Genomic DNA, 25251 nt, shown 5'->3' with positions numbered 1-25251 from the left:
TTCAAATAAAAATACTTTTATAATAGTAATTCAACCCAAGTACAAATTACATTATCCAGAGCCGATATGAATAAAGTCTACCGGCTCGTACCTTGAAAAAGTTTATTGAATAATATTCATGCCTAAATCACAAATACAAGATTGGAAAATTTAGTCATAGCCATGGCTATAAATAGATACAAAAATGGGTTGAAATGATTCAGAAGAATAGCCATCTCTTCCTTCTAGCCCTCTGCAACATAAACACAAAGTTACCAACATTATTATTATTTCGCAAGTTTAAAACTTCCGCTGTGCAAAGACTTCACAATAAGCCTATATCATCCTCATTGCTTTCATAATATTTAATCCCAACCGGAGAGTGAGTGTTGGGTACGAGTCTGCTATTGCTTAGAAGGTTTTTCATATATTTGAAGGATTATACTCTCGTGTTCAATACGTATTCAATACATATGTTGAACAAAGTCCATAATCTATTTGTATTGTTAAAAACTAACATGGTTGACAAAATAACCGACAGTGACATGTGGCATGCCATGTGTAACTCATACTGATGTATAAGGACTAGATTATATCAGTAAAAATAAATGGAATTTTTAATAAAAGCACCAGTTTACTCTTTGATTTAAGATACAACGACTAATTTGTCCATTTTTTTAGTAAAGGGGGGTAAAATACAATCCGACTCCTAGTTCGGGCCCTCCATGATACTTTTACCATCAGAGCTGATTATAATTGCATTCAATACAAGACTATAACATAACATTTGTAAGTGAAAAAAGAAAATACAAACCTTTTGATTCCCAGTTTGTGATGGTATTACGATTGGTTGAGGAAGGACGCCATTATCGATGTTCTGAATGTACGGTCGCACCTTCTCCTCCAACATCTCATTTAACTAAACATCAAATATTGGTTATGATAGAAATACACACAAAAATAAGACATACTGAATCCATTATAGAAATAAAGGAAGCAGTCCCTAAGAGAAAATAAGTTTAAACGTATGTGTGTTATGATACTTGGACTTGGGTGGCACAAGTTTGATTAAATACCTTCTCTTGACGCCATTTGGTTTCCCATTGCGCATCTAAAAGTTTATCAGCAATTTCTCGTTGAGCATTAAGAAGAACAGTCATTTCATACAGTTTTGCTGGATCTTTAAGATCATCTTCGCTCCACGAAGATGCATTTAGGGGAAGGTCCAAATTCTGAAAGCACCATCAAAGTTTAATCCGATTATTGCCATTACAGTTTCTTTCTATGAAATATACAAATTATACAATATGACAGCGGAGGATACTAACACCCCAATTTTGTGGCCTTGGAGGAGGATCTAGTCTCATGACTTCGGCCTCCAACGCTTTCTTGGCCTTGTAATAAGGAACATTTTTCACTACAACAGGGTCATCCCTCGCACGAACAGGATCTAGGGTAATCAAGCCCTGTGAATGTTAAACTAGGTCACGTCATGAACTTTCCAAGGAAAGAAACCATATGATATGTTGCTCCGACTATTCAATTTCTTTAAGTACCCATGTGTGACATAACTATCCTACACATATGATCTTCCAAGGACTCATATTGTATTACAAAGTTGTCTTAGACATGTTACTAAAAAATAAATGCCTATATAATACATGATCTTACTTCCTGCAAGTGCTCCCAGCCTGGATTTCTCTTTGCCACTACATCCCGTAGTTGGTCATACCGCATTGATTCCTAAATTCAATAGAAAATAAAGCAATTACAAGAATGCTTTGATTAGATAATAATGAATGTCATTTATTGAGTAGTGAGGTTATACATACATACATGCATATATATTATCATGTAGACTAGATTTCTAACAAATATAGTTCACGTTCAATCTCTGAAATGCTATCCATTTATTGCCATGGATTCTTAGGATATCAATACGAAAAAAACTGAGATCATAGACATCTATACCTTGTATTGCCACCAAATTTTCTGCTTCACATCATCATCATACTCGAATCCACCCACAATCTGAGGCAGGGTAAGCAACCAAAAAGCTGCAATGCTAGGGTCTTTCATGCTGTGAACAATGTGCTGAAATGGCAAGTTTGGCGAAGAGATATCAAATTAAAATAGAAGAAGTATATGACAAGGAATCATTTATGGACACTAATTCTAGTACCTTGAGTATTTTGATGGATCAAAGATATGGCGTGCATGGGAAAACAGAAATAGGACTCTTTTTGCATTCTAGTGAATTTAGATAATAACATATTCATTTTCAATTATTTGATGATACAAAATGTTCTCCATATTTTTCAACATTGAAAAGTACGTAATGGATAAGTTAGGATACTTGCCTCATATGGATAGTCCATCTTCCTTAAGATGTTATAGGCTTTCCATGGAGGTTCCATTATCTACAAAAAGCAAGCTAAATTTAAGGATGGGCAACTTTAGCATGAAACAAACAAGAAAACCCAAACAAAGCTACTAGAAGCACAACTAAAACAAGGTTGTCGAATGTTCTGGAAATATACAATCAATTAAAAAAGTTGACAAAGAAAAAAAAGAAAGAAACTAAGTTGTACTTAAACAAGTAGCCTTTTTTATTCAAGAAAATGTATATCATCAAACGTCCCATACGCTAAGAGTGATAGAAACAACTCACATCATCCGCAGAGATCCTGACTTGTATTTTGTGCTTGCATTCGGGACAGTGCATTACTCCCTACAAGCAACACATGTTTGAACAGAGGATCAAAGCTGAATATTGTCCAGTTAAGAAAATTCTCAAACAAAAGAAAGATAAGACTCACGCTTCCATCACAAGTTGGGCATTCTTTAGATGGCAACGGTGCATTAAGATCAATGGCAGATGGGAGGTGCACTAACTCTGCTCGATTATCAGCAATAGCATCTGCAACACATTCTGCGGTTGCCTTCTCCCCACTGTGAAGATTCAGAAATAGTCAAAATTTCACATTAAAAACAATCATAATTCACATAGCTAAACAAAGTCGGTTATTGAGAATGCGATTCAAATTTCAAACTATAAATAAGAAGACTATATAGTTACGACTTTATAGTAAGAACACAGTGGAGGTCGATTTACCTTCTCAAGGAATGAGTTTTCACTTGATAGTGCACTTTCCCTGATCCTTTGCACATAGTACACCGCAAAGCTTGCCATCCATTGCAAGTACGACAGTTCCTAAACTTGACAGACCAGTCTCATGTAAGAAAAGGTAAAGAAATAAATAGAAGACATGTATTCCTTTCAACAAAACTTGGTTCTTATTTTACTGTCCGATCTACTTCATGACATTGATAAATAATATGGTTAATGATGTGCCAAAAGTTCAGTGTTTCTTTAGTAACAGACCATTGAACATATGCCAGAAAGTATGAAACTTAAGTGTAGAAAATTTGTTTTATTTGTTTCTTTATTAGAAAAACGTAAAAGTTGAAGCCATTCACAAGTTCTACGAAATTTAATCAATGATGAGCAAATCCAGGATTTAACTTCTAAGGATATTGAAATGTACCTTTGACATATCACCTTCTTTCCTAGCTCTAAAGCAATATCATAGGTTCCCAAAGCAGCAATAGCCTGCGATGGACACATTTCAGCAAATCATGATTATTAATAGAGAACAGGTTTGGCTCCTCCTTCATTACTTTTTTGTCCATTATTACATGTTTAATCACGGTTCACAAGTTGACTTTCACATTTAATGAATGAAAAATAATGGACTGATCCTAACCTATAAAGAACATACCAACCACAAAATGATAAGGAAAACTTAGAACCCATAGGAGCAAAAGACATCAAATTTCAAGAAAAGCTCAAAAATTTAAAAGAACAGAAGCTACCCATTTCAGGAGATTACAATTATAACACAAAGAACATACCAGCCAACAAAAAAGGAAGTGAGAGTTAGAACCCATTAAAGCAAAAGACTTAAACTTTCAACAAAAAACTCAAAAACTTAATAGACTTGAATCTACACATTACGGCAAAGTATATTTACGACAGAGAACATACTAACCAACAAAAAGGAAGAAAAACTTAGAACCCATTGGAGCAAACGACATGAAATTTCAAAAAAAGCTCAAAATTTTAGTAGACTTGAATCTACATATTACGGCAAAGTAAAATTATAACAAAGAACATACGAACCAACAAAAAAGGAAGAAAAACTTGGAACCCACTGGAGCAAAAGAGTTAAAACTTTCAACAAAAGCTCAAAAATTCAATAGACTTGAAGATAAACATTACAGCAAAGCACAATTATAACAAAGAACATAGGAGCCAACAAAAAAGGAAGAAAAACTTAGAACCCATTGGAACAAAAGGCTTAAACTTGACATAGATGAAAAACTTACAAAGATAGAAGTATGAGAAAGCTTGGAGATAAACTCGGGGATGCCAAACCCACGAGGAGCAGACCCAGCAATGTCAAAGGCAAGAGTGAAAGGAGAGAGCACTACTTTGATTGGGAACTCCAAAATGTCAATCACTTGTTGTCCATATCTAGTTGAGAAGAACTTGTATTGGGTATCTGCAAATTGCTTTACACTCTTTATAAGCTTCTCTGTTCCTCGGGACATGGCTATCAAAAGTGAAAGAGAAGTGGCAGGTGGGTTTTGGATAACGTCGAAGCTTTCAATTTTGTTTCATCTTTTCTATTGGGGTTTATAGAAGCTTTTGGATATGATTTATTCGATGATGGTGTAAGGAAGGACCCGTCGGGTTACCCGATGCATTCGTAGTACCCGAATTTTGAATTATATTTTGGGTAAACTACACTCCAAGTCACTAAACTATTAGTAGGTTTACATTTTGGTCTCTTTACTTCAAAAAGTTACAAAATGACCATTGAACTATTCGAAATTATTCATTTAAATTATTGGACTGTTAAAATCGTTATTGCATAGCCTTCTTTTTTCACACCACTTGCACCAATCAAAAGCTCTCATTTCCATTCTCTTTTATAATTCAATTTTTTTTTTCATGAAACAGCTTTGAACGTAACAAATCTATGAATTAAAATCTAAACAAATTTTCTTTTCCGATCTTCAACATTGGCTGTTAGATCCACTTGAATCTAAGGTATGTTATTCTACTTATCGATGGATATTGATCCACCATACTAATCGTGAAATCGTTGCTTGAAGCTTACTAGCCAGACTTTTTAAAAAAAATTTAATAGCCCAATGACTTAAATAAAAACTTTTGAATGGTTCATTGACTGTTTTGTAATTTTTTAAAGTTGAATGATCAAAATATAAACTTATTAATAGTTTAGTGACATTGAGTGTAGTTTACCTTATACCCAAAACTCATAAATTTTTTTCAATTTAAGTGAGTTTAATTAAATTCAAAATCTAAGTCGAGAAACATTTCCAACACTATTTTTTTCATCCGCAAAACTCGAACTAAAAACTTCTTACTATCAAATCTAACAAACATTCAGATTCGAGGATCAATCTTAATCATTGAAAAATGAGACTTACAAATATAAATATATGTCTAACACAATATATACTAAATTTGTCACATTTTAATTTTTAATGATGAACACTTTTTCGTTTTTACCTCTTATTCTTTAAAATTAAATATGAATAAAAAAAATTACATAAATTTTAAAAATATATATATTTTTAAAAGTACATAGATTATAAAAAATTTCAATGAAGTAATTTTTAATATATATATATTAGTAAATTTTAATTATGTGTGACTACTATGATGTTTTTATTTATTGGGATAGAGAGAGTATTTAATTTTTTTTCATGCACTCAATTTCTTTTATCATATTTCCATATGATATGAATACTTATTAAATTTTATTTAATAAATTATATAAATATAAAATATCTTAACCATAACAAAAGACGTGAATGGAGAGTTGGTTTGAGAGGTATTTACATAGAGATTTGAGATGCTATTAAAAGTATCCATGGTGGTTTGGTGGTTTGAGAGAATATTTACGTAGAAATTTGGTTTTAAGAATTCTAAAATTATGTAGTCATAAATGGAGTGTTAGTTTTGAACAGACGATGAATGATGCCCAGATTTTCCATACAGCTGCCTTTTAGGTCCAGTTAAGAATGGTTAGCGTCTCTACTTTCGATGAATAACCCAAGTTTTCTAAAGCTACATGTGCTTTTCATTCAACATTAATGCTACTGCAATTACTTCTAGAATTTGCTTCTTTCATTCCTTCTCTTATGGCTACTAATAAGCTCTACAAGAATAATCATAGCTATATATGCCCACTACCCATCTGCCTAGGGGCTGAAAATAAAAACTATACAAAAATATAAAGGCCACCCAACAACTAGGAACACAGCAACCAAAATTATTTGCAATGATCATCTTGAGATGCAAAATTCAGCTCCACGACCTGAAACAAATAACGGTTTAGTTGATATTTGGTCGTACTCTTGTAACTGAACTTCCTTCATCTTTGCCTTGTCGAGGCGTGCTCGACGAACAGCTTCTCCGATTTGGCGATTGTGATCCTTGAGAAACTGATCGGTGTTGCTTGATGATGGAACTAATAGTGGACCGGAATAGTGAAGCTTGTTACCCTTAGATCCATAACCAAGCTGGAAAAGCAAACATCATTCAGAAGCATGTATCAGGTGCTTGAAATTGATAGATGTTAATTGCAATGCAAGCAACCGAAAACCGGAATAAATGAAATAGAAGAACCATAAATACCCTTAGTTTACTACTTACCGGAACCGCATCTTTGTTGTTACTTCTTCCATATTCTTTCTGCTGCACATTATGGTTTTGCGATTTTTCTTTGTGATCTTCTGATACAAGATTACTTCTCCTTGCTGCAACTAAACTCGACATCATTGACAAGTCAGTAGCAGCAGTAGAAAATTTAGGAGCATCATCAAGGTTATTCCCTGAGTTCATCCATGCAGCCCGGTGAGCCAGTGGCCCTGAATGGGAAGCTCTCTTCTGACAATTCCCATCTGCATCTGCATTTGATGCTACTGCTTGTGAAGGTCTAGATGGACCTATAGGAAAGCCTGAGGCAACTTCCTCGGGATGAGGATTAAACTTCTCACTCCGGCTCTTCGTAATGTTTAAAACAGAGTCTAAAATGGGCCTAATCACCTAAAACAAATTACAATTGAGGTCATTAACCTTGAAAATGAATCCTATGTATGAACTTAGAGATCTTGCGAGTTGTGACATTGAAGACCAAATTGATATCATGATGCAATCACTATTTAACGATGCCCATCACCAAACATATTGAGCAAAAAGGGGATGGGATATTATTAACCAAATCGTAAGTTACCTGCATTGACGATACTAATTCAGCATCAGCATCAGGTGCTGGGATAGCTTGAGACTCTCCTGTTGTTCTCCTGTCAAGTTCCAGTTTCTGGCCTTTTGTTCCTGCTGCTCCTTGTCTGTCAATACCAACAAGAGTAATTTATTAGCACCTATAGTGACCATTCAAGTTTTCAGGCTATTACGGAAGCAGTGGCAGAACATGAAAGATAATAATAGCTCAACTAGTAAAAAGCAAACTCCATTACTGAAGAGATAAATTTATTTAATCGTTGGGCCAACATGCAATTACAAGTTAAAAGAAACGCCCAAAGAGTCTAAAGAATATTTATATTTTCTAGTGATTAAATATGCTATATGCACCTTCGAGCTTCATTGTCCCTTTTCTTTGCATCAAGCTCTTTGCTTGGAGGATACTTTGGCAAGCTTGAAAGATCACAGGGAAGAGGTTCGGTTGTAAAGAACTGAAAACCACCAAAAAGATTACGTCATGACAATAATATTGATAAGCAATTATCGTAACCATTTTTTTGGAAAACGGGTATCAACTTGAAGAAAAACGAAAACGGGAGTCGCCACCAATCTTTTTAGGTGTGATTGGATCATCTTGTAAAAGTGGTTGTTTTTAATAAATGGTTTAATTTATTTAAACAACGATTTTGGTCCACGTAAATCAAGAAAACAAGTTCGGGAGTCGGTTACGCACGAGGAAAGATTAGTACCCTCGCAACGCCCAAAAATTGATACCTAGTTGATTAATTAGTGTCTTAGTGTCGAAAAAAATGAAAACTTGAAAGACATTGAAATACGATCCCTCTTCGTAAAAATGCTAATTTGAAAATGACCGAATAAATTAAAAAATGTTAAAGACTCCATAATAATAGTAGTAATTATAATGAAAGTAAAAATAATACTAAATATAACAATAGTAATATTAGTAATAAAAATAATAGCTATAAAAATATTAACCATGACAATAAAGAATAATAGTAATAATAATAATATAGATAATAATATATATAAAATAATAATAATAGTTAGAGATAAAAGATAATGGAAGTAGTAATAATAATGGTATTAAAACAAAATATATATAGATACAAGTATAATAACAATAATGGTAATAAAAAAAATAGTAATAATATTTAAAATATATGTATATAAAAACAGTAGTAAAAGGATATGTATATATATAATAATAATAAAATGACATTAGGATAAAATAAATATAAGTATAAATATGATAATAATAATGATAATGATAATAATAATAATAATATAGTAGTAATAATAAAAGTAAAATTAATAGTAAATTGATAATAATAATGTACGTTAATAACAATAATAATATATAAAGGATAGGAAATAATGATTGATAAAAAAATGACAATAATATGATAATAAAAATAATGGTGATGGTAATAATGATTATAGTAAGAATATACAATACATAATATTAGAAGTATATATAGTTTGAAAAACATAAACATAAGATGATATGAAAAATAAAAATAAAAATGATATAGTATTAAAGTATATGCATAACAATAAAAATAATATTAAAATATATATACAAGTAATAAAAAATATATCCGTATTAAAAATATATACATAATAAAAATACAATATTTAAAATATTTATACAGTATATGCATAATAATATTAAAAAATAACTATTAATGATATTACATAGATATATACATATGTAAAAAATAAATACATGATAATATTAAAAGTATGTACATAACATAAATATCATACATATAATATCTAAATATATACATACATATATATATAGTATTTAAAAAAAAGAAATATACATAATATAATATTGATATATAAATATGTGTGATATGGAACATATATATTTATAGAGTACATAGGTGACATAGAAAAATAAAAACAATAATAGTAAAACTATTAATAATACTATATAATATATATAATATACATATATATAAGTATAACAAAAATATAACAGTAATTAAAATATAATAGCATGAATAAAATTAAAATTAAAGTAAAATAATGAGAAAGAGTAGAAGAGGGACGAAAATCGAAGCAAAAACGAATTTTGGGGTGAATTTCAAAGAAAACAAAAAGAAAAACAACCAAATTGCAAGATGCGCATATCCTAGAAGTACTGAGAACGCGATATTCCCCATCCTAAAAAGCAGCGCGTGGTCGAGGACCAAATTGAAAAACGGGACATATTCTAGGGCCGAATTTAAAGTAGCAATAACTTGATTATAGAGACATAAAAAAGCGGAAGGGCTAAATGTGCAAATAACCCTTCCGCCTAAAAAAATGCACGGATCCTCTTTCTAGGCGGGTCGGGTCGCTAGTTCCCTCCCCAAAACGACGTCGTTTTGCGTCTGGGGAGGGAACCCCAAAACGCTGCCGTTTCCTAAGGCTATGAAAGCCAAGTTTTGGGGCTAAATTCATTTCTGCTATCTTCATTTGAAAAGAAATCAGTTGCTCTCTCTCATTCCCTCTCTCTCGCCCCCTAGCCAGAGTTAAAGTCCGGTGAACAAGCCGCCATATGCCCCGCCAGTGGCCGGATTTCCGAAGGTACATTTTTTACTTTTTTTTTATTTTTTTATGTCCTTATGATATATGATATGTAGAGGTAAGCAAATTCGAAAATAAAATAAAAAGGAAAAAAATAATAAATAGAAAGAAAATAATAATAATTTAATATCACATTTTGTTTTAGATTTTGATTCTTGATATTTCAATTTTTATTTTCCTGTTTCTTTGGTGTTGCTTGGATCTCTGCTTTCTTTTGTGCTTAAATCTAAAAATTGTCAAATGCTTTTTTTTTTGTATTTGCTCCAAAAAAAAATTCTTCTTTTCGCTACAATGGTTTTAGTATGGCCTTTTTATAGTCATTTACAAACTTTATATATATATATACTTAATGTCTTTTCTTCTTTTTGTATGGCAGGCAAACGGTGGTGAAGACAAGTACTATTTGCACTATCAATGCAACTAAGACAATGGGATTAGGTGATTTAGGGTTTCTTTTTCTTTTTCTTTTTTTTTTGGGTATTAGGCTAGGGTTAGGTATTAGGTTTGGGTTTAGTGGGTCATTTGGTTTAATCTGGGCCTGTAAATTGAGCTTGTACAGCAATTACAATAGAAAAGTACAAGAATGGTCACTAAACTATTGACTTCGTTCTATTTTGGTCACTATACGTCACTCTTGAGAGCAGAAGCTGCAGATCCACGACCAGCAGGGTCAACGGAAAGTAATGTTTCCAAGAGTGCTAAAGCTGGAGCTGTGAATTCCTGAAATATTTCTGCAACACGAGGCCTATAAGGCTGTTGGGGTTTAAAAATGGATGCATTAGGCAACTTCGATTTTCTCCAATAGTCTTCAGAAGGTGAGCCACAAAGCTTTGAAAATTTTACGCAACTGCTCCACCTACAAAAGCAGAAAGGCTACAACCTTGATCATTTAATTTTGCAACCAAACTATTCCAATTTAATTACCACAAATTAGACGAACGAGACAAAGCACAATTCAAGAGAACGTCATAGCTACCTCAGGTAGCCACAATAATTGTTATGCATCTACCACTTAAATGCTTAGTAGGAAACATGTCATTGAATAACAAAAGCATACCTCGGTTCTTCCAGGCATAATAGGCTTGCCAGCGTATAGCTCAGCTAGTATGCAACCAGTACTCCATAAATCCACGGCAGTACCGTAGCAAGTAGGTCCAAGTAAAAGCTCTGGTGGTCTATACCAAAGAGTTACAACACGACTTGTGAAGGGTTGACTTTGATTCGGATCATAAAAACTAGCCAGTCCAAAGTCTGCAATCTTCAAGATGCCATTATTGTCAATTAGAAGATTGGGACCCTCCCAATGTAGGACACCGCGACCGTGACAATGGTCAAGTCCACGCAAAAGTTGCTTCATGTAGCACTTAACCTGTCCAAAAGTCCAATAAATTGAATGTCAAGACAATAAATTTTTGCCAACAAAAAATATAAAAGCAAAAGAATCCGAAGTACCCGAGATTCTGAAAATTCGAGACCAGAGTGTAAAGCAAGACCAGCCAAAACATATTCCATGAACTCAAAAACAAGGTACAAGCTGCAAGACATCCTTGAAGTAACCAGGTCTTCTAGCTTTACAACATTCGGATGATCAAGTCTTCGTAGAATATGAATTTCCCTTGCCATAAACTGAACACTCTCTTGATCATGGTTATCAAATCTTACTTTTTTCAGAGAAACAACTTTTTTCTGATCCAAAACGGGAGCCCTATAAACACTAGCTTAAGTTCCCTGGCCAATCTGCATAAAAAAATATAAGTTCGGGAAGCATATTAACCCGTATCTAGTTTTTTATTGAGTTTATGAAACTAACAAAGAACTATGATTCCAAATACAGTAGCAAAATGGTGAATCTTGGCGATCAATCCACACAAACATGAAACCGCAAAAAATAACCCATAAGCCGCTTACGAAATTAACAATGTTATTCAAAACATGAGAATCAAGCAAATAAAAACATCATTGTAACTATCGAAACCATTTTTTTAAAACGGAAATCAACTTTGTTTGAAAGCGAAGATAAAAACGGAAGTCGCCACCGATCTTTATTAGATGTGATCGGATCACCTTTATTTTAATAAAACATTTTAGTTTATTAAAACGGTGTTTTTGGTCTACAAAACTCGAGAGAATGGGTTCGGGAATCGGATACGTGCGAGGAAGGATTAGCACCCTCGTCACGCCCAAAATTGGTACCAAATGGATTAGTTAGTGTTTTAATGTCGAAAGTTGAAAAATCGGGAACAGATTTAAGATACGATCTTTTTTATCAACGTCGTTTTTTTAAAAACGCTTGAATTAGCTCAAAACGATTGTTAAAGATTTCCTCGTCTCAAGATCAGAGTATCACATCTCGTAAGTTAGGACACGATGCTATGAATTCCCGAGCTTAAGTTTGTCTTTAATTTTAATTAGAATTCCGTGTATTTTAAAACTCAAAAAGATATTTGGCTATTTAGAATCAACGAAAGAACCGAAACCCCGTAAGTTAGGGCACAACTCGTCAATGTTCCAAAACGCAAAACATTGCCTTATTTTGAAATTTTTGTTTTTGAATAATAGCAAATACAATATTTAAACGACGTACGTTATTTGTTTGGATTAAGATAAAACGATTTATTGGATAAATATGTTGGGATTAAATTCATGATGCGATGACAGGAAAATAAAAATATAGTAATGAGCGTGGACAATAGTACATGAACATAACATTATACGAATGAACAACAGCAATATAAAAATACGAAATAATCAAATTAAAATACACACAATGGCAGCAACCATACAACATATATCATTTCAATATTCACATAAAAAATGAAATAAATCATATGAAACAATTTAAAATAAACAATACTATTTAAAATAAGTAATATATGTATATAAAAACAATTCAAAATAATAATAAAAAAACAGTTTAAAATAAACAATATGAAACCCTTTTTAAAAAAACATATAAAACAGTTTACTAAGTAACCTATAAAAATGTAAAATGGATAATATATACAAAAGTTTAAAATAGATAATAGATATATATAAAAAAATAAATAACTAAAAAGGTTTTTTTTTTTTAATTTAACGAATTTTAGAATAACATATATAACAGTTTAGACTAACTAATATATATATAAAGTTTAAAATAGATAATATATATAATAACTTAAAATAATATATAATAAGTTTAAAATAAACAATGTGTAAAAGAAATTCAAAATAGATAGTATATGAAAATACAAAACAGTTTAATACAAAATAATTTTTAAAAATAAAATAAATAAATATGTAATAATAAAACGGTTTTTGAAAAAGAAATAAATAAATAAATAAACAAACTAAGGATGAGATTAAAATTGGGTCGAAATTCAGGGTATAAATCGTAAAAAGAAATAAAAGTTGCCAAGGACTATATTAGAATGTGCGCGAGAGAACAAGGATCAAAGAGCATATGTCCCAGACCCTTTGTACGCAACATTCCAAGGGTCTATCTCTTCGAATGATCGGAGGACCAAAATGAAATAGAGGCAAAATTCTGGGGAAAAAATCGAAATAAAAAGGTAAGGCGAGACCACATTGAAACGCACTAAGAAAGCGGAGGGATCCAATGCGGAAATAGACCATTAGGTCAAAATGCGCGGATCCTCCGCTGGGTACGGGTCGGGTCGGGTCACGCTCTCCCCTAAACGACGTCGTTTTGAGGCGTGGGGGGGTTTTGCAAAACGGTGACGTTTTGCTTGGCTATTTAAGCCAAATTTTTTTATTTCCCTTTCATTTCAGCCCCCCCCCCTTTTTTTAAAAAAAAGCAGAGAGCCTCTTTGCTCTCTCTTCCTCTCCCTTTCTCCCTTGCGGCTAGGGTTTTGAAACCCATCATCGCCGCCGTTGTCACGGTGCCACCACGGGCGGTAGTTGGGAGGTGCGAGCCGGGCTTTCTAGCCCCTGTTTAAGCCATTCAAGGGCCACAATCTTTTCAGCCCAAAAACAAGAGAAGGAGGTCCTTTTACCCCCTTTTTGCAATCAACTCTGTCGACGGAGATGAGGCTTTGACAACGCGACTCCAGGGCGGTCCAAGTAAGTGTTTCCTTCCCTTTTTTTGTGTGTTTAAAATTGATTTTTAAATAAAAAATAAAAGATAAAAAATAAAATAAAATAAAAGGGGGAGGCAAAGAACAGTATAAACAGAATAAAAAATCAACCTTTTCGAGCTTTTGTTCTGCTTTTTTTATTAATGGTGCGTGTGAAAAACTTACAAAGAGGATCCTCAGGCTTTTAAAGCCGAATTACAACCCTTTACCTCCATTTTGTTTGTCGTTTTGCTATTATGCCTTGTATTAATTTCTCTCTACAGGTGTCAAAGGCGTGGAAGCCGGTGGTGGCGTGCGGGGAAGGCTCTGCGCGAGTTGGCCAATGGTTGGCCTAGCATGCGGCAGCTGGTGGCTTGGCAGCTAGGATTGCTGCTGTTCTATTTGTAATGGGCTAGGGTTAGAATTGGGCTTGGATAGTTTGAATTTGTATTTGGTTTTGAAATGAGCCTTATGTTGTTGGGCCATACATATGTTGTAAATGGACTTAAAGAACAATTAGACTTTCATTATTCATTTGGGTTTAATTTTGTTTTATAGGCCTGGCCAAAATTGGCTATTAAAGTATCCAACGAATTAATTTGAGTAAGCATATAACTACTTTATCTATTTTCTCAAACGAGTCTGCACGCCGTGGTATCCATCCCCTGATTGCTTCTCCCGCTACCACAGCTAACCACGCAGGCCACCTTGCAGCCACCTGTTCTCCTTCAGTTGCTTTTGGAACAGTACCGATCCTAGGCTGTTGACTAGCAATAAACTCCTGCTTCTCCCTCTTCCTATCCAAAATTTGACAATGTAACAAAACCGAAACATTCACTTGTTTATCTATCAACATCGTCCTCACGTCATCATTATCACACTGATCCTTTTCTCTATATGCTTCCTCCCTACGCGAAGAAGTAGCCCTCAATACCCTAACATCTAACGAGGCTTTGCTTGAAGTCCTATCTATGGGACTGTCCTTACTATCTTCAATGGCAGAAGGCTTACAACAAATGCAACCCATCATACATACACTAAAACCTTCTAGAATTCTATTTTCCAATATTATCATCTTCATCCATTCCCATTACACTTAAAAAGCTTACTCTTAACTTTAAAATATAAAGTTCCAACATTCCATTCAAATTTCAACATAATAAAAATCTCATTTCTTCACCACCTTTCAACCAAATGAATATAACCAAGAACCCATTTTCTTTTTTAAAAAAATAAATAAAACTACAGACTTTACCAAAAATCCAATTCAATGTAATTATAAAAAATAAAACCTTAACTTTTATATATATATTATATATATGTGTGTGTCACTTACAAAAGCAAGCTTGCTAGATGAACAAACTAATACAAATTCAATACCAGCCTTGAAATGACAGTTCTTTGTACACTCCAAAAAAAAAGATTAACTCTCCTTGTCAAACCAGATGGTTCAAAATCCACAATTCTAAACTGCCTAAAAGCTTAAAAAACCCAGAAAAACCAACAAAAACCCACTGGAAATCAAGTTTTTTTGTGTTGGTAAAAGAAAATCAAGTACCTTTTAGAAAAAAGCTTGATCCTTTGCAGTATAATTATTGACTCTAAAAACCTAAAGAGAATTATATGATCTAAAGATTTTGCAAGTGAAAAACGGAAGGGAAAAAAGAATTTTAAAAAGAAATTTGAGAGTTTTCATTTTTTTTTTATAAATCCCAAAGCTATATATCAATTTTGATTTTGTGGAACATAAAATTTTGATTTATTAATATAATTATTGATATAATTGTATATCTAAATAATTATATTTATTAATAAAAAAATACATTGATCTATTTATTTATTTAAATGTGTATTATTACATTCAAATTAAAGTCTCAATTGTACTTGTCTATGGGCAGGGTCGGGTCTTGATAAAACTTTAGGCCTGTTTGATAGTTTTGAGCCCGACTCAACCCGAAAAATGAATCTAAAATTTTGTCCAAATTCGATCCGATAAAAATACTAAAACTCGGGCCAGGCCTGTATTTATTAAAATTTTTAATACAATTTTTATAAAAAAATATAATACATTAAAAATACTAAAAACATTAAAATAAATATTTCTCAACAAATTGAAAATAAATTAAAAAATTTATACTTAAATAACACTAACATAAGTGCAAGTGCAATGTAACAAGCAAATGCCTTTAAAATAGTAGCAAAATTAATAATAAAATAAGAGTTATACTATATCCAAACAATAACAACAAATAGTCGCAATATAATAGTGAGATACCAGCAAAACTGTGAGAAAATAGCAAGAAAACAACATTTTTTTCTTCTTACAAATTCAGGTCAAGCCAGACCCAAGCAAAAAAACTTTATTCGAGGCCCGACTCATTTTTCTAAAAAGGCCTTATTTTTTTGCCTAATCCTATTTTTCGAGTCTATATTTTTGCCCAACCCTCCCACTTTTCGGACAAACTTTTTAACTGAGTCGGGCCAGAGACTGATCTAACTATAATTCGAACTAAAATTATTTTGAGAATACTAACATCAAACTAATAAATCACAACTTAAGTTTCATTTAATATCTATATTTTAATTCATAATCCAAATAATAAAAAACCCTTAACTATTCTTGTTAAATTGTCACTTCAAATTATCATACTGAAAAAAAAAACTTCTTTTTTCATTAAGAAAATGTTTTTAAAAAATTAACATCCGAAATAATTAAACTAATATCATTCTAAAATTAAAAAACCAAATTATAACATAATTTGGTACTTGAATTCAACTTAAATAATAAAAAAATATTTAAATTTATATCGAAAAATGTACATATTAGTTCATGTATCAAACTTGTAACACCACAATCTAAACTCGAGTCATGCTAAATACAAACAGTTTTTTCATATATTTAGAAGATTAAACGCGTATACCTATATGTTGTATACAAATGTTAGATACGAATACTTTTAAAAATTAAAAATCCGAACAACAATAATTATGATCCGCAAATCTAATAATTATTGCTTTGTTATTCACTTTATGTCCCTATACCTAAAATTATTACACATGTAGTTTTGTGTCATTTTGGCATAGAAGATGATCTTTGGAAATCTTCCTTTTGAAGTTTAGAGATTGTCGATGCCGAAACGGAAGAAGACGGCCTAAGTAACGGTGTACCAACCCGGCTCGAACTTTCGTTAGCAAATGCTGGGGAAGGAGTGGATGTAACGTTTGGTGGCGGTTGCAACTCTACCTCATTGTATGTGTCCTTGTCATCTTCGTGAATATCGATCAACCGGTGGTCATCTTCCTCGAGTGACATTACCGTGCTTGTTTCCGTATGTATGGTTGAATCGTCGGTGAAACGTCCGAGCCTCCTCTTTCTCCTTGCTGCTTTGCCCCATCCATGGATTGTCTCCCGTATCCTTTGCGGAATTAGCGCTGCCTTATAGTTCGTTCCCATCTGAAATAAATGAAACCGTTCATAAATAGAGATCAAAGGCATAAACGAAGCTGTTTAGATGTTTTTTCTCCGTTGAAACAATTTGATTCGGATATTGAGGTAGCCTTTAATATCGAAAAATTTACTATGAAAGCCTATTTGCAGTTAACCATGGTAGATACGAGGACATGATCTTTCAAAGATTCTCAATACACGGAAGGATCTTTAAAAAGTAAAAATAACTGATTACATTTTGCACTCTCTACTAAAAAATTGGGTAAATTAGCCCTTGGATCCATTTCTACTGATTAAAACTGATTCCTCTACATCAACATGAAGTACATGTGGCACAACATGTGTTACTATCTAGTTATTCCGTCAACCACACCAATTTTTAAGAGTACAAATAGATGAAACTTTTAACGGAAATAACCGGTTTACTCTTTTGATTTATCATATAGGGATTAATTTACCCATTTTTAATAGAGAGCAAAATGCAATTTGACTCTTAATACATGAGCCTCCATGGTACTTTTACCAAAAATACCCTTGTGAGAAGCATACTTATATCCGAAACTCATACCCAGAGTTTGAATTTTGCTTTGATTCTTTTCCTCGAGTGAATGGGATGTAAACAAACAAATATAATACCTGAGTGACCAAAGCATAGAGTGGAAGAGTGATGTAGCTACAAATAAATTGCCCAGCAAACCTACGAGTTTAAAGGACAATCAAGTAAGGACACATGACCGATGAAATCCGCACATTAAACTAGAGAGTCAATAAAAACACTCATACCCCAAAATCAGTCTTATGTAAACAAGCGTATGGTTACGGATGAAGCATGAATCGTAGCCGAATTGCCACTGCAAAGATATCAACAAACACTAACTAACACATGTCTATAATATCAAAGTCTCATCATCGATCAAGTCAGAGAACAGAAGGTACCCAGAACCAGAAAAACGAAGCCAGTTCGAATGCATTCTGCAGAGAAATGAGAGGAGAATATAATAGTCCGATGAAATGTAAGTTGTGAGTAATTCAAAATCTTTTTACTCGAATGCATTGTCGTAAACAACAACCTGGAATAGAATGAAATGTATAAGGGACAACAACCATTCCGGCTTCTTGAACCAGAAAAGTTCATCTCGAGGCCTCAGCTTTGCTCCAGTAACATAACCAGTCATGTCGGCAGTCTCTAGTGCCAAGGTTGCGATGACATGTTGTAGCTTTGCGCCCACAAGAAGAACAAGCTGCACATGAAATCTCTTCAAGTGTTAGTTTTTCAATGCATATGCAAGCACCAAACCAAACATATATTCTTGTATGACACTTGTATTTAAGTCCTAGTAAAAAGGGCGGTGAATCCCGAAAATAATACCCAGCAATAAAAGGGAGAAGACTTACAGTAATGGGAAGGATTGCTATCCAGAAATACAGATTAGACCCTGTAAGAATGGAAAATAGCCAATAAATCATGAATACGGTGAGTCGATGGAATTGCCTAATAAATGAACACACCACTCGAAACTCCTTCGTGCTTTCAACAATCAGGAAAAATGCATTGATTGGAACGTAATAACCATGAATAACATACTCATGATAAAGCATTATAATTCAATCTCAATTTTCAATGTACAATACCTTTCACGTTGAACAGCATAAACGCGACAACGAATCCCCAAAGCGGAGCACTGCAAAAGATTAAACATAAGAACTTTAGCAATCCACAATCTAAAAATCAACTCAACCATGAAGCCCGTGATGACATCTGAGCATAGAAATGGCCGTGATGACATCCGAGCATAGAAATGCGCGAGTTACATTATCTTTTATGGTAGTTTCAAGTATGGCATATCCGAAAACAAGATACATAGTTTCCATGTAATGGCACATACCCACAATAAAAGCAAAAACCAATAGATACAACAACCCCGACAAGTGAAAAATAGGGGTCAATTATACTAGTAGTCATCCAACTATCGGTAAGTTTTTTTTGATCACCTAACTATGAAAAGTTACAAAATGATCACTCAACTATTCAATTTTGTCTTTTTTGGTCACCAGCCATTAAATGGCAATGGAAAAATGATGTGATAGGTTTTAAAACTAGCATAGTAGCAACTTTAACTCTCAACATTTATACATTGTGTCAACTTAGTCTTTATTCTAAAAAAATTAACTCTCAACATCTCCGCATGGTGTAATTTAGTCCTTTTTGCAATTCTGTATTTTCATTTTTTTCATTAAAATTAAAGAGAAGCAAAACTACAGAAAAAGACCAAATTACACAATGTGTAAATGTAGAGGGTGAAATTTTTCAGAATCAAAACTAAATTGACACAATGTATAGATATTGAAGTAAAAGTTACTATTATACCAATTTTAAAAGCTGCCAAGTTATCTTTCTATTAGCTATTTAACGACAGGTGACCAAAAAGACAAAACCAAATACTTGGATAACCATTTTGTAACTTTTCATAATTGAGTGATCAAAAAGAAACTTACCAATAGTTAGGCGGCTCCCAGTGTAATTTACCCTAAAACTAGATAAGGGTGATAAAGCAGCTAGAATTTTCACTTTGGCACGGGTCATTTGATGTTTTAATCCATTTCACAGTTAAAAAGAAACGAGTTACTCCACAATCCATAGGAACAAACAGGGGCTTTTGGCACAATATGACCGAGAAACAATAAGATAGTTCCTTATGAAAACATTACTTGCCTAACACCAACAATCCGTTGAAATTCTTCCTCCACAGAACGAATCATATAGCCATGAAAATCGTACTTCGATGTCAGGTTGTGATTCTGCCATGAATACAAAAAAAAAAACAAAAGGTGCAAGGGATGAACAGATATACGTCGTACAATGGACAAAGAAATAATAGTAACTTTGCAATTACAAGGAAAATCTGATTGTTACCATGATGAAGCCCTTGCGGAGAGTCAAATAGTCAGCACGAACCACTGAATATCCGAATTGCTGGAAGAAACATTTCTGCCAGTTGAAAATAAGAACAGCAAGCAATTATGTAAATAATAAACAATTAAAAATGAGTAAAATAAATGAACCCGATTTTCAAAGTATACACGTTGATGGTACCTACCACCCAAATAAAAAGACTGTTTTTGGTCAAGTTGTTCGACTCGCGGTTTACGACAAAAGCTGTTTGTCTTTGCATTATCAACTCTCTTGCTTTTGCTGAAGCAAGTAAATTCCAATCATCATTTAATATCTTTAAAACAAATCCTATAGTTACAACATCCTATTAACTCAGGCTCAGTCTAAGTATTGGATACTGGTATGCAACTAATACGGTCCTTAGAGGATCATATCCGCACACCATATCAAAGAATGTGTCAAACACGGGTATTATCTAAACCAGCCGATAATATAACATTGAACTTACCATTTAATATATCATGTCGATCCATATGAGCGTCATCCTCCCATGCCCTCCAACTATGTATCTACCAAATAGTTAATATCAAAATGTAAGGAAATAATCAACCTAAAACTGAAAATTTCAAGATTTCATCGTATCTATTGGACACAGATAACTGAAACAAAATTAATAGTCCGAGCAATATAACCTAAACAAAATTCAAAGGCCTAACCTTCACAATTGCAAGTAACATTGTTAAGCAACTATATGATACATGCGTGATTGCCATGACAAAAATGAAGCGATGCAACTGCTCAAGACCTTCGTATGAAACAAATGGCTCATGATCCTTAAAAACCAAATAACTTCGAGATGTTAGATCATATACAAAAAAGAAAAAGAATAAATCAAACTAAAATAGCAGAATCTCGAGTCAAATAAATGGATTAGTTACATGCCTTTGCGCAGGTATTCCGGTTCATGCCATTCAACATTCTCCTAAATAAATGAAAATTGGTAGCCATCAAAAGCTTACGTTCCTTAGAAGAATCATCTTCAAGGTCTTCATCAATCTCGGACTTGGTGCATGGTGCAAAGGTACTATCGTAGAACTTCGATGGAATACAAATATTGGCTATTGTGCTTGAGGTTGCTATTAGAAGGAGTGATATAAAACCAAGCAGCATTAACTCTGAAGACACAAGTCGGACCATAAATACGACAATACAAAATAAAAGGGAGCTAAAGTTAGTTTATGAAAAATTTAGTGAAACCCCAAATCAAGATATACCATCCGTTTCGATTAGAAATATACGAAAATACCTTCTTTCATCTTCTCCACTGCCGCAAGCAGAGGTTTCCGATTAGTTTTCCGTAACCACTGTAACAAATTAGTACAACAAGTCATATAAGATGTCAGCATAGCAAAAACTCTAAATTCCGAATTACTTACTATGTTCATATCATATTTATGAATTTGAACCTGTTCTTGCCCACATAATTTCATGAAACTTAAAAACTACCATCAACACTAGTAATCTCTTAAAAAAAATTTCGAATTCAAATCAAAAATAAATTGAGAACATGCTAGAAATACCAAAACTTTCGAGCCAAAAGCATACATAGACGAGATGAACAACACAAATTACATTGCTTTTGTGGCAAAGAAACTAAAACAAGGCTTGTCAATACATTATAATTTGCTACTTAAACACAACTACTAGCAACCAACAACATATTTACTCATCAAATTAACACAATAAATAATCAAAATTTTATTGAGAAACTAATAGATTTCTACCTAAAGACTCATAACTGCATAATCTCATTCAAGAAAAGCTACAAACATGATAAAGGCAACAAAAAAGGGGCTTTGCTCACCTTGCTTAACCGGTGAATCGACCGTTCAACGATCAAAGATACCACAACAAAGATTGTCAAAACAGTGGCAACTGACCATGTTGGTGTTAATGCTAATGATCTCATTTCTTTATCATTTTTCTCATCTTCCACCATATTTGAATACAACCCTTTTAAAACCTTCCTTTCAAACCTAATCCCACCACCAAAATCATTCAAACGAATGCTGCAACTATGTCTAGAATTACAATAATCCTACATAAATTTAAACACAAAAAAAAACAGAAATCTATGTCTTGAATATCATCCTGTCTCAGAAGTTTATCCCACTAAATCTTCAAAAAGAACAAACTAAATATCAACATATCATGTTCTTTTACTTCAAAGAACTATCCAAATCTCCACTCACTCTCTTAAACTACAGCATATGAACACTTGAATCAAGAACAAGGATTTAAAAGAAGGGTACTTCTAGTTTCAACTTAAAACAACAAAAATACACTAAAAGAAAAGCCTTTTTCCCCCTACTTTGAAGCTTCTGAACAATAAAATCAAGGCAGAAGCTTGATTTGAGCTATGAGACTTTGAAAAAAACACCAAAAAAGGGGTATTTGGTGGCTTTTTCTTAAATGCAATAATGGGGTTTGATCCAGGTACTGAGTAATTAAACTACTACCCTTATAAACTAAGAAAAAAACAAAACTTTTAAAGGCAAGAGTTACTATTTTCAACAGCTCTTTGCCACTCAAATACTAAGCACGGCTTCTATGTCTAAAGTTTGAACACTCTTTTGTAATAAATGCGTAATTTTTTTTGCACTTTTTTTACAGACTAAAATAGATGGAAGAAAACTAGAAAAGACAAGAGGGACTGAAGTGAAAAATAGTAATATCAGATCTCTTTTTTATAGCAAAAAGAAGAGATTTGGAATAAACTTGAAAAACCCAGAGTGGAAATCACAAACTTAAAAATAAAATAAAATAAAAAACTTTTTTAAAATTTCTGCACTTTAGTGAACCATAAAATTGGAGTTTTCAGCTTTTGGAAATGAAAAACTTTAATGAAGAGGTTGGCAACTGGCAATGCTGATGCACATGGACCTACGCTAGGAGAGATCTCACTGTTCACTTTTATAATTTTTTTTATATTTGTATATTTTAAATTTATTTATATTAAATAGAATGAATAAATATTTTACTTTTGGAAAAAGGTCCCTAAAGTATGCTCCAATTTTCAGATTGGCCCCTAAAGTTTTTCGGTCATAAGTAATCTTTTAAGTTGTATCTCGTCCCGTGTTTTGGTCCAATTAGTAATCTTGTCAAAAAACTATGGACAATGATTAGGGATCAGCATTCAATCCAATTGAGTAAAAAAATTTCGAGTTGACGAGACATATTTTATCATCCTAACTCTATTTATATTTTTTTATTCGAGTTAAATTAAAAACGTCAAATTTGACATATTTTAGAGCCTTTTTACTATTAAAACCTTCACTTTTTTATACCTAATCTACATCAATCAAATTTAAATAATTATTTCACTAAAAATTTATATAATTTTAATTTTAATCATTTTATTATGTCAAAATTTAATATTTAATTTTTCTTACTTTTTTCATAATTTAATCATTCTATTTTGTAATATTATTAGTAATTTCAAATTAATAACACCGTTAATCGTTGTTTATTAAATTAGTAACATGATTTTTTTTTTGTGATTATTTGATTGAGCATATAAAAATTCAATAAATCATATTCAATTAATAATAAAATTACATGTTTCTCACTGATACGTTAATACTAGCAATTAACATTATTATTGATTTAAATATACTAATAACATTATAAAATTAAATGATTAAATTATATCAAATTAAAATAAATAAAGGGTTAATATAACATTTGATATCTGAACTTAAGACATTTTTTTTTCTTAATTTGGTATCTAAGCTTCTTATTTTTTTGTCTAATTTGGTACATAAGCTTTTGTCGGGTCCAATTTGGTACATAAACTTGACATTTTTTTCTAATTTGGTACTCGAACTTTTTTGTTCAACTTGGTACTTCAAGTTGTCAAACTTTATATATTTTACTCAAATATACTAATAGTGTTATTTTTTTTGAAGTAGCAAAAATAATCGATGTATGATTATTATATGATAGATGACATGGATTTTTTTTGTATTTTAAATGTTCAGTTATTTTTAGTTTAATTTAATTTATTTTTAATTTAATATAATAAATTTCTTTTATTTTGGATTTTAAAACTCTTGTTTTCTTCTTCAATATCCATTCATTGAGTATAACTCAAAGTACAATTTTAGAACATGAATTTCATATTGGCAATATTTTTTTTGTGGAATTGAAGGATCGAGTCATGCATGAAGCATTTTGTCCCCCTCAAATCATTCTTGAAAATAGTCAGAGTAATTTCGATCCCAATAAAAAGTATAATTTGAATATACTATTTAGCGAAAAAGAAGATTCCAAATAAATACAATCATTATTGCCATTAAATTTTATGTCATTCGGCATAAGTCGATCATCCATTAGTTGTTTCTATCCCCTCATAAAAAAACTAAAACAATTGTTGTTTTGCGTCACTTGTATACCATTTGGCAAGTTTAAATATCAAAATAGAAAAAAAATATCAAAAATCAAATAACGAATGTTACATTAATTCATAAGTAAATAGATAACTAATACCATAATTTAACTTTTTTTTTAACATTAATCTCATTATATGCTCTTATCATATCTACTTTTTTTATACAAAGTCTAGAACTATCTATAGCCATTCCCTAACCCTTAAATAGGAGGATAATGCATTTCAGTGCACTTGAACTAGAGGTGCTCATGGGCCGGGTTGGGTTCGGGCCTAAGCATGATATTAACATATTTTATGTTTTTCTAAGTCCGGCCCTGTACATACCCAATTTTGCTAACTAAAACCCATTTTTTAAGCCCAAACCCGGTTGGCCCATTACAGTACCCAAATCCTTTAACCCATTCCTAAATACAAACCCAAACCCTTACAAACCCATCAGACCCAACAAATTACATAGCCCAATACATTTAAGCCCTAACCTGTTAACCCAATAGAGGCCCAAAATCTATACAACAGCAAACCCTAACC

At 32.5% G+C, this 25251-nt stretch overlaps 2 protein-coding genes, 1 long non-coding RNA gene and 1 pseudogene across 3 annotated transcripts; 1 reads left to right on the top strand and 3 right to left on the bottom strand.

Annotated features, from left to right (window-relative positions):
- On the bottom strand, positions 1 to 4683 carry LOC107926103 (uncharacterized). The gene is made up of 12 exons (XM_016856902.2): positions 4369 to 4683; positions 3528 to 3592; positions 3095 to 3193; positions 2799 to 2931; positions 2651 to 2710; positions 2340 to 2399; positions 1951 to 2073; positions 1651 to 1722; positions 1308 to 1445; positions 1056 to 1211; positions 794 to 898; positions 1 to 232 (listed from the first exon to the last, which is right to left on the bottom strand). Exons 1-12 carry the CDS (start codon positions 4591 to 4593, stop codon positions 200 to 202), a joined length of 1269 nt encoding a protein of 422 aa, XP_016712391.2. The 5' UTR covers positions 4594 to 4683; the 3' UTR covers positions 1 to 199.
- A 1604-nt stretch (positions 4684 to 6287) lies between these two features.
- On the bottom strand, positions 6288 to 15060 carry LOC107926142 (probable serine/threonine-protein kinase At1g54610; annotated as a pseudogene).
- LOC107926143 (uncharacterized) lies at positions 13135 to 14462 on the top strand. The gene is made up of 2 exons (XR_001692158.2): positions 13135 to 13939; positions 14217 to 14462. It is a non-coding gene; the product is annotated as an uncharacterized lncRNA (long non-coding RNA).
- Positions 15061 to 16807: 1747 nt separating the features above from the next.
- LOC107926316 (MLO-like protein 11) lies at positions 16808 to 23220 on the bottom strand. Its single transcript, XM_016857149.2, has 15 exons — positions 22138 to 23220; positions 21580 to 21637; positions 21216 to 21448; positions 20990 to 21106; positions 20782 to 20842; positions 20479 to 20573; positions 20295 to 20369; positions 20094 to 20179; positions 19013 to 19062; positions 18776 to 18816; positions 18451 to 18621; positions 18317 to 18352; positions 18164 to 18231; positions 18017 to 18077; positions 16808 to 17386 (listed from the first exon to the last, which is right to left on the bottom strand). Exons 1-15 carry the CDS (start codon positions 22270 to 22272, stop codon positions 17003 to 17005), a joined length of 1671 nt encoding a protein of 556 aa, XP_016712638.2. The 5' UTR covers positions 22273 to 23220; the 3' UTR covers positions 16808 to 17002.
- Between the last annotated feature and the right edge of the window lie 2031 nt (positions 23221 to 25251).

This window comes from Gossypium hirsutum, chromosome A08, assembly GCF_007990345.1.
Source record: "Gossypium hirsutum isolate 1008001.06 chromosome A08, Gossypium_hirsutum_v2.1, whole genome shotgun sequence".
Taxonomy (NCBI): domain Eukaryota; kingdom Viridiplantae; phylum Streptophyta; class Magnoliopsida; order Malvales; family Malvaceae; genus Gossypium; species Gossypium hirsutum.
The sequence above is the reverse complement of the archived record's forward strand: the minus strand, read 5'-3'. Positions and strand labels throughout refer to the sequence as shown.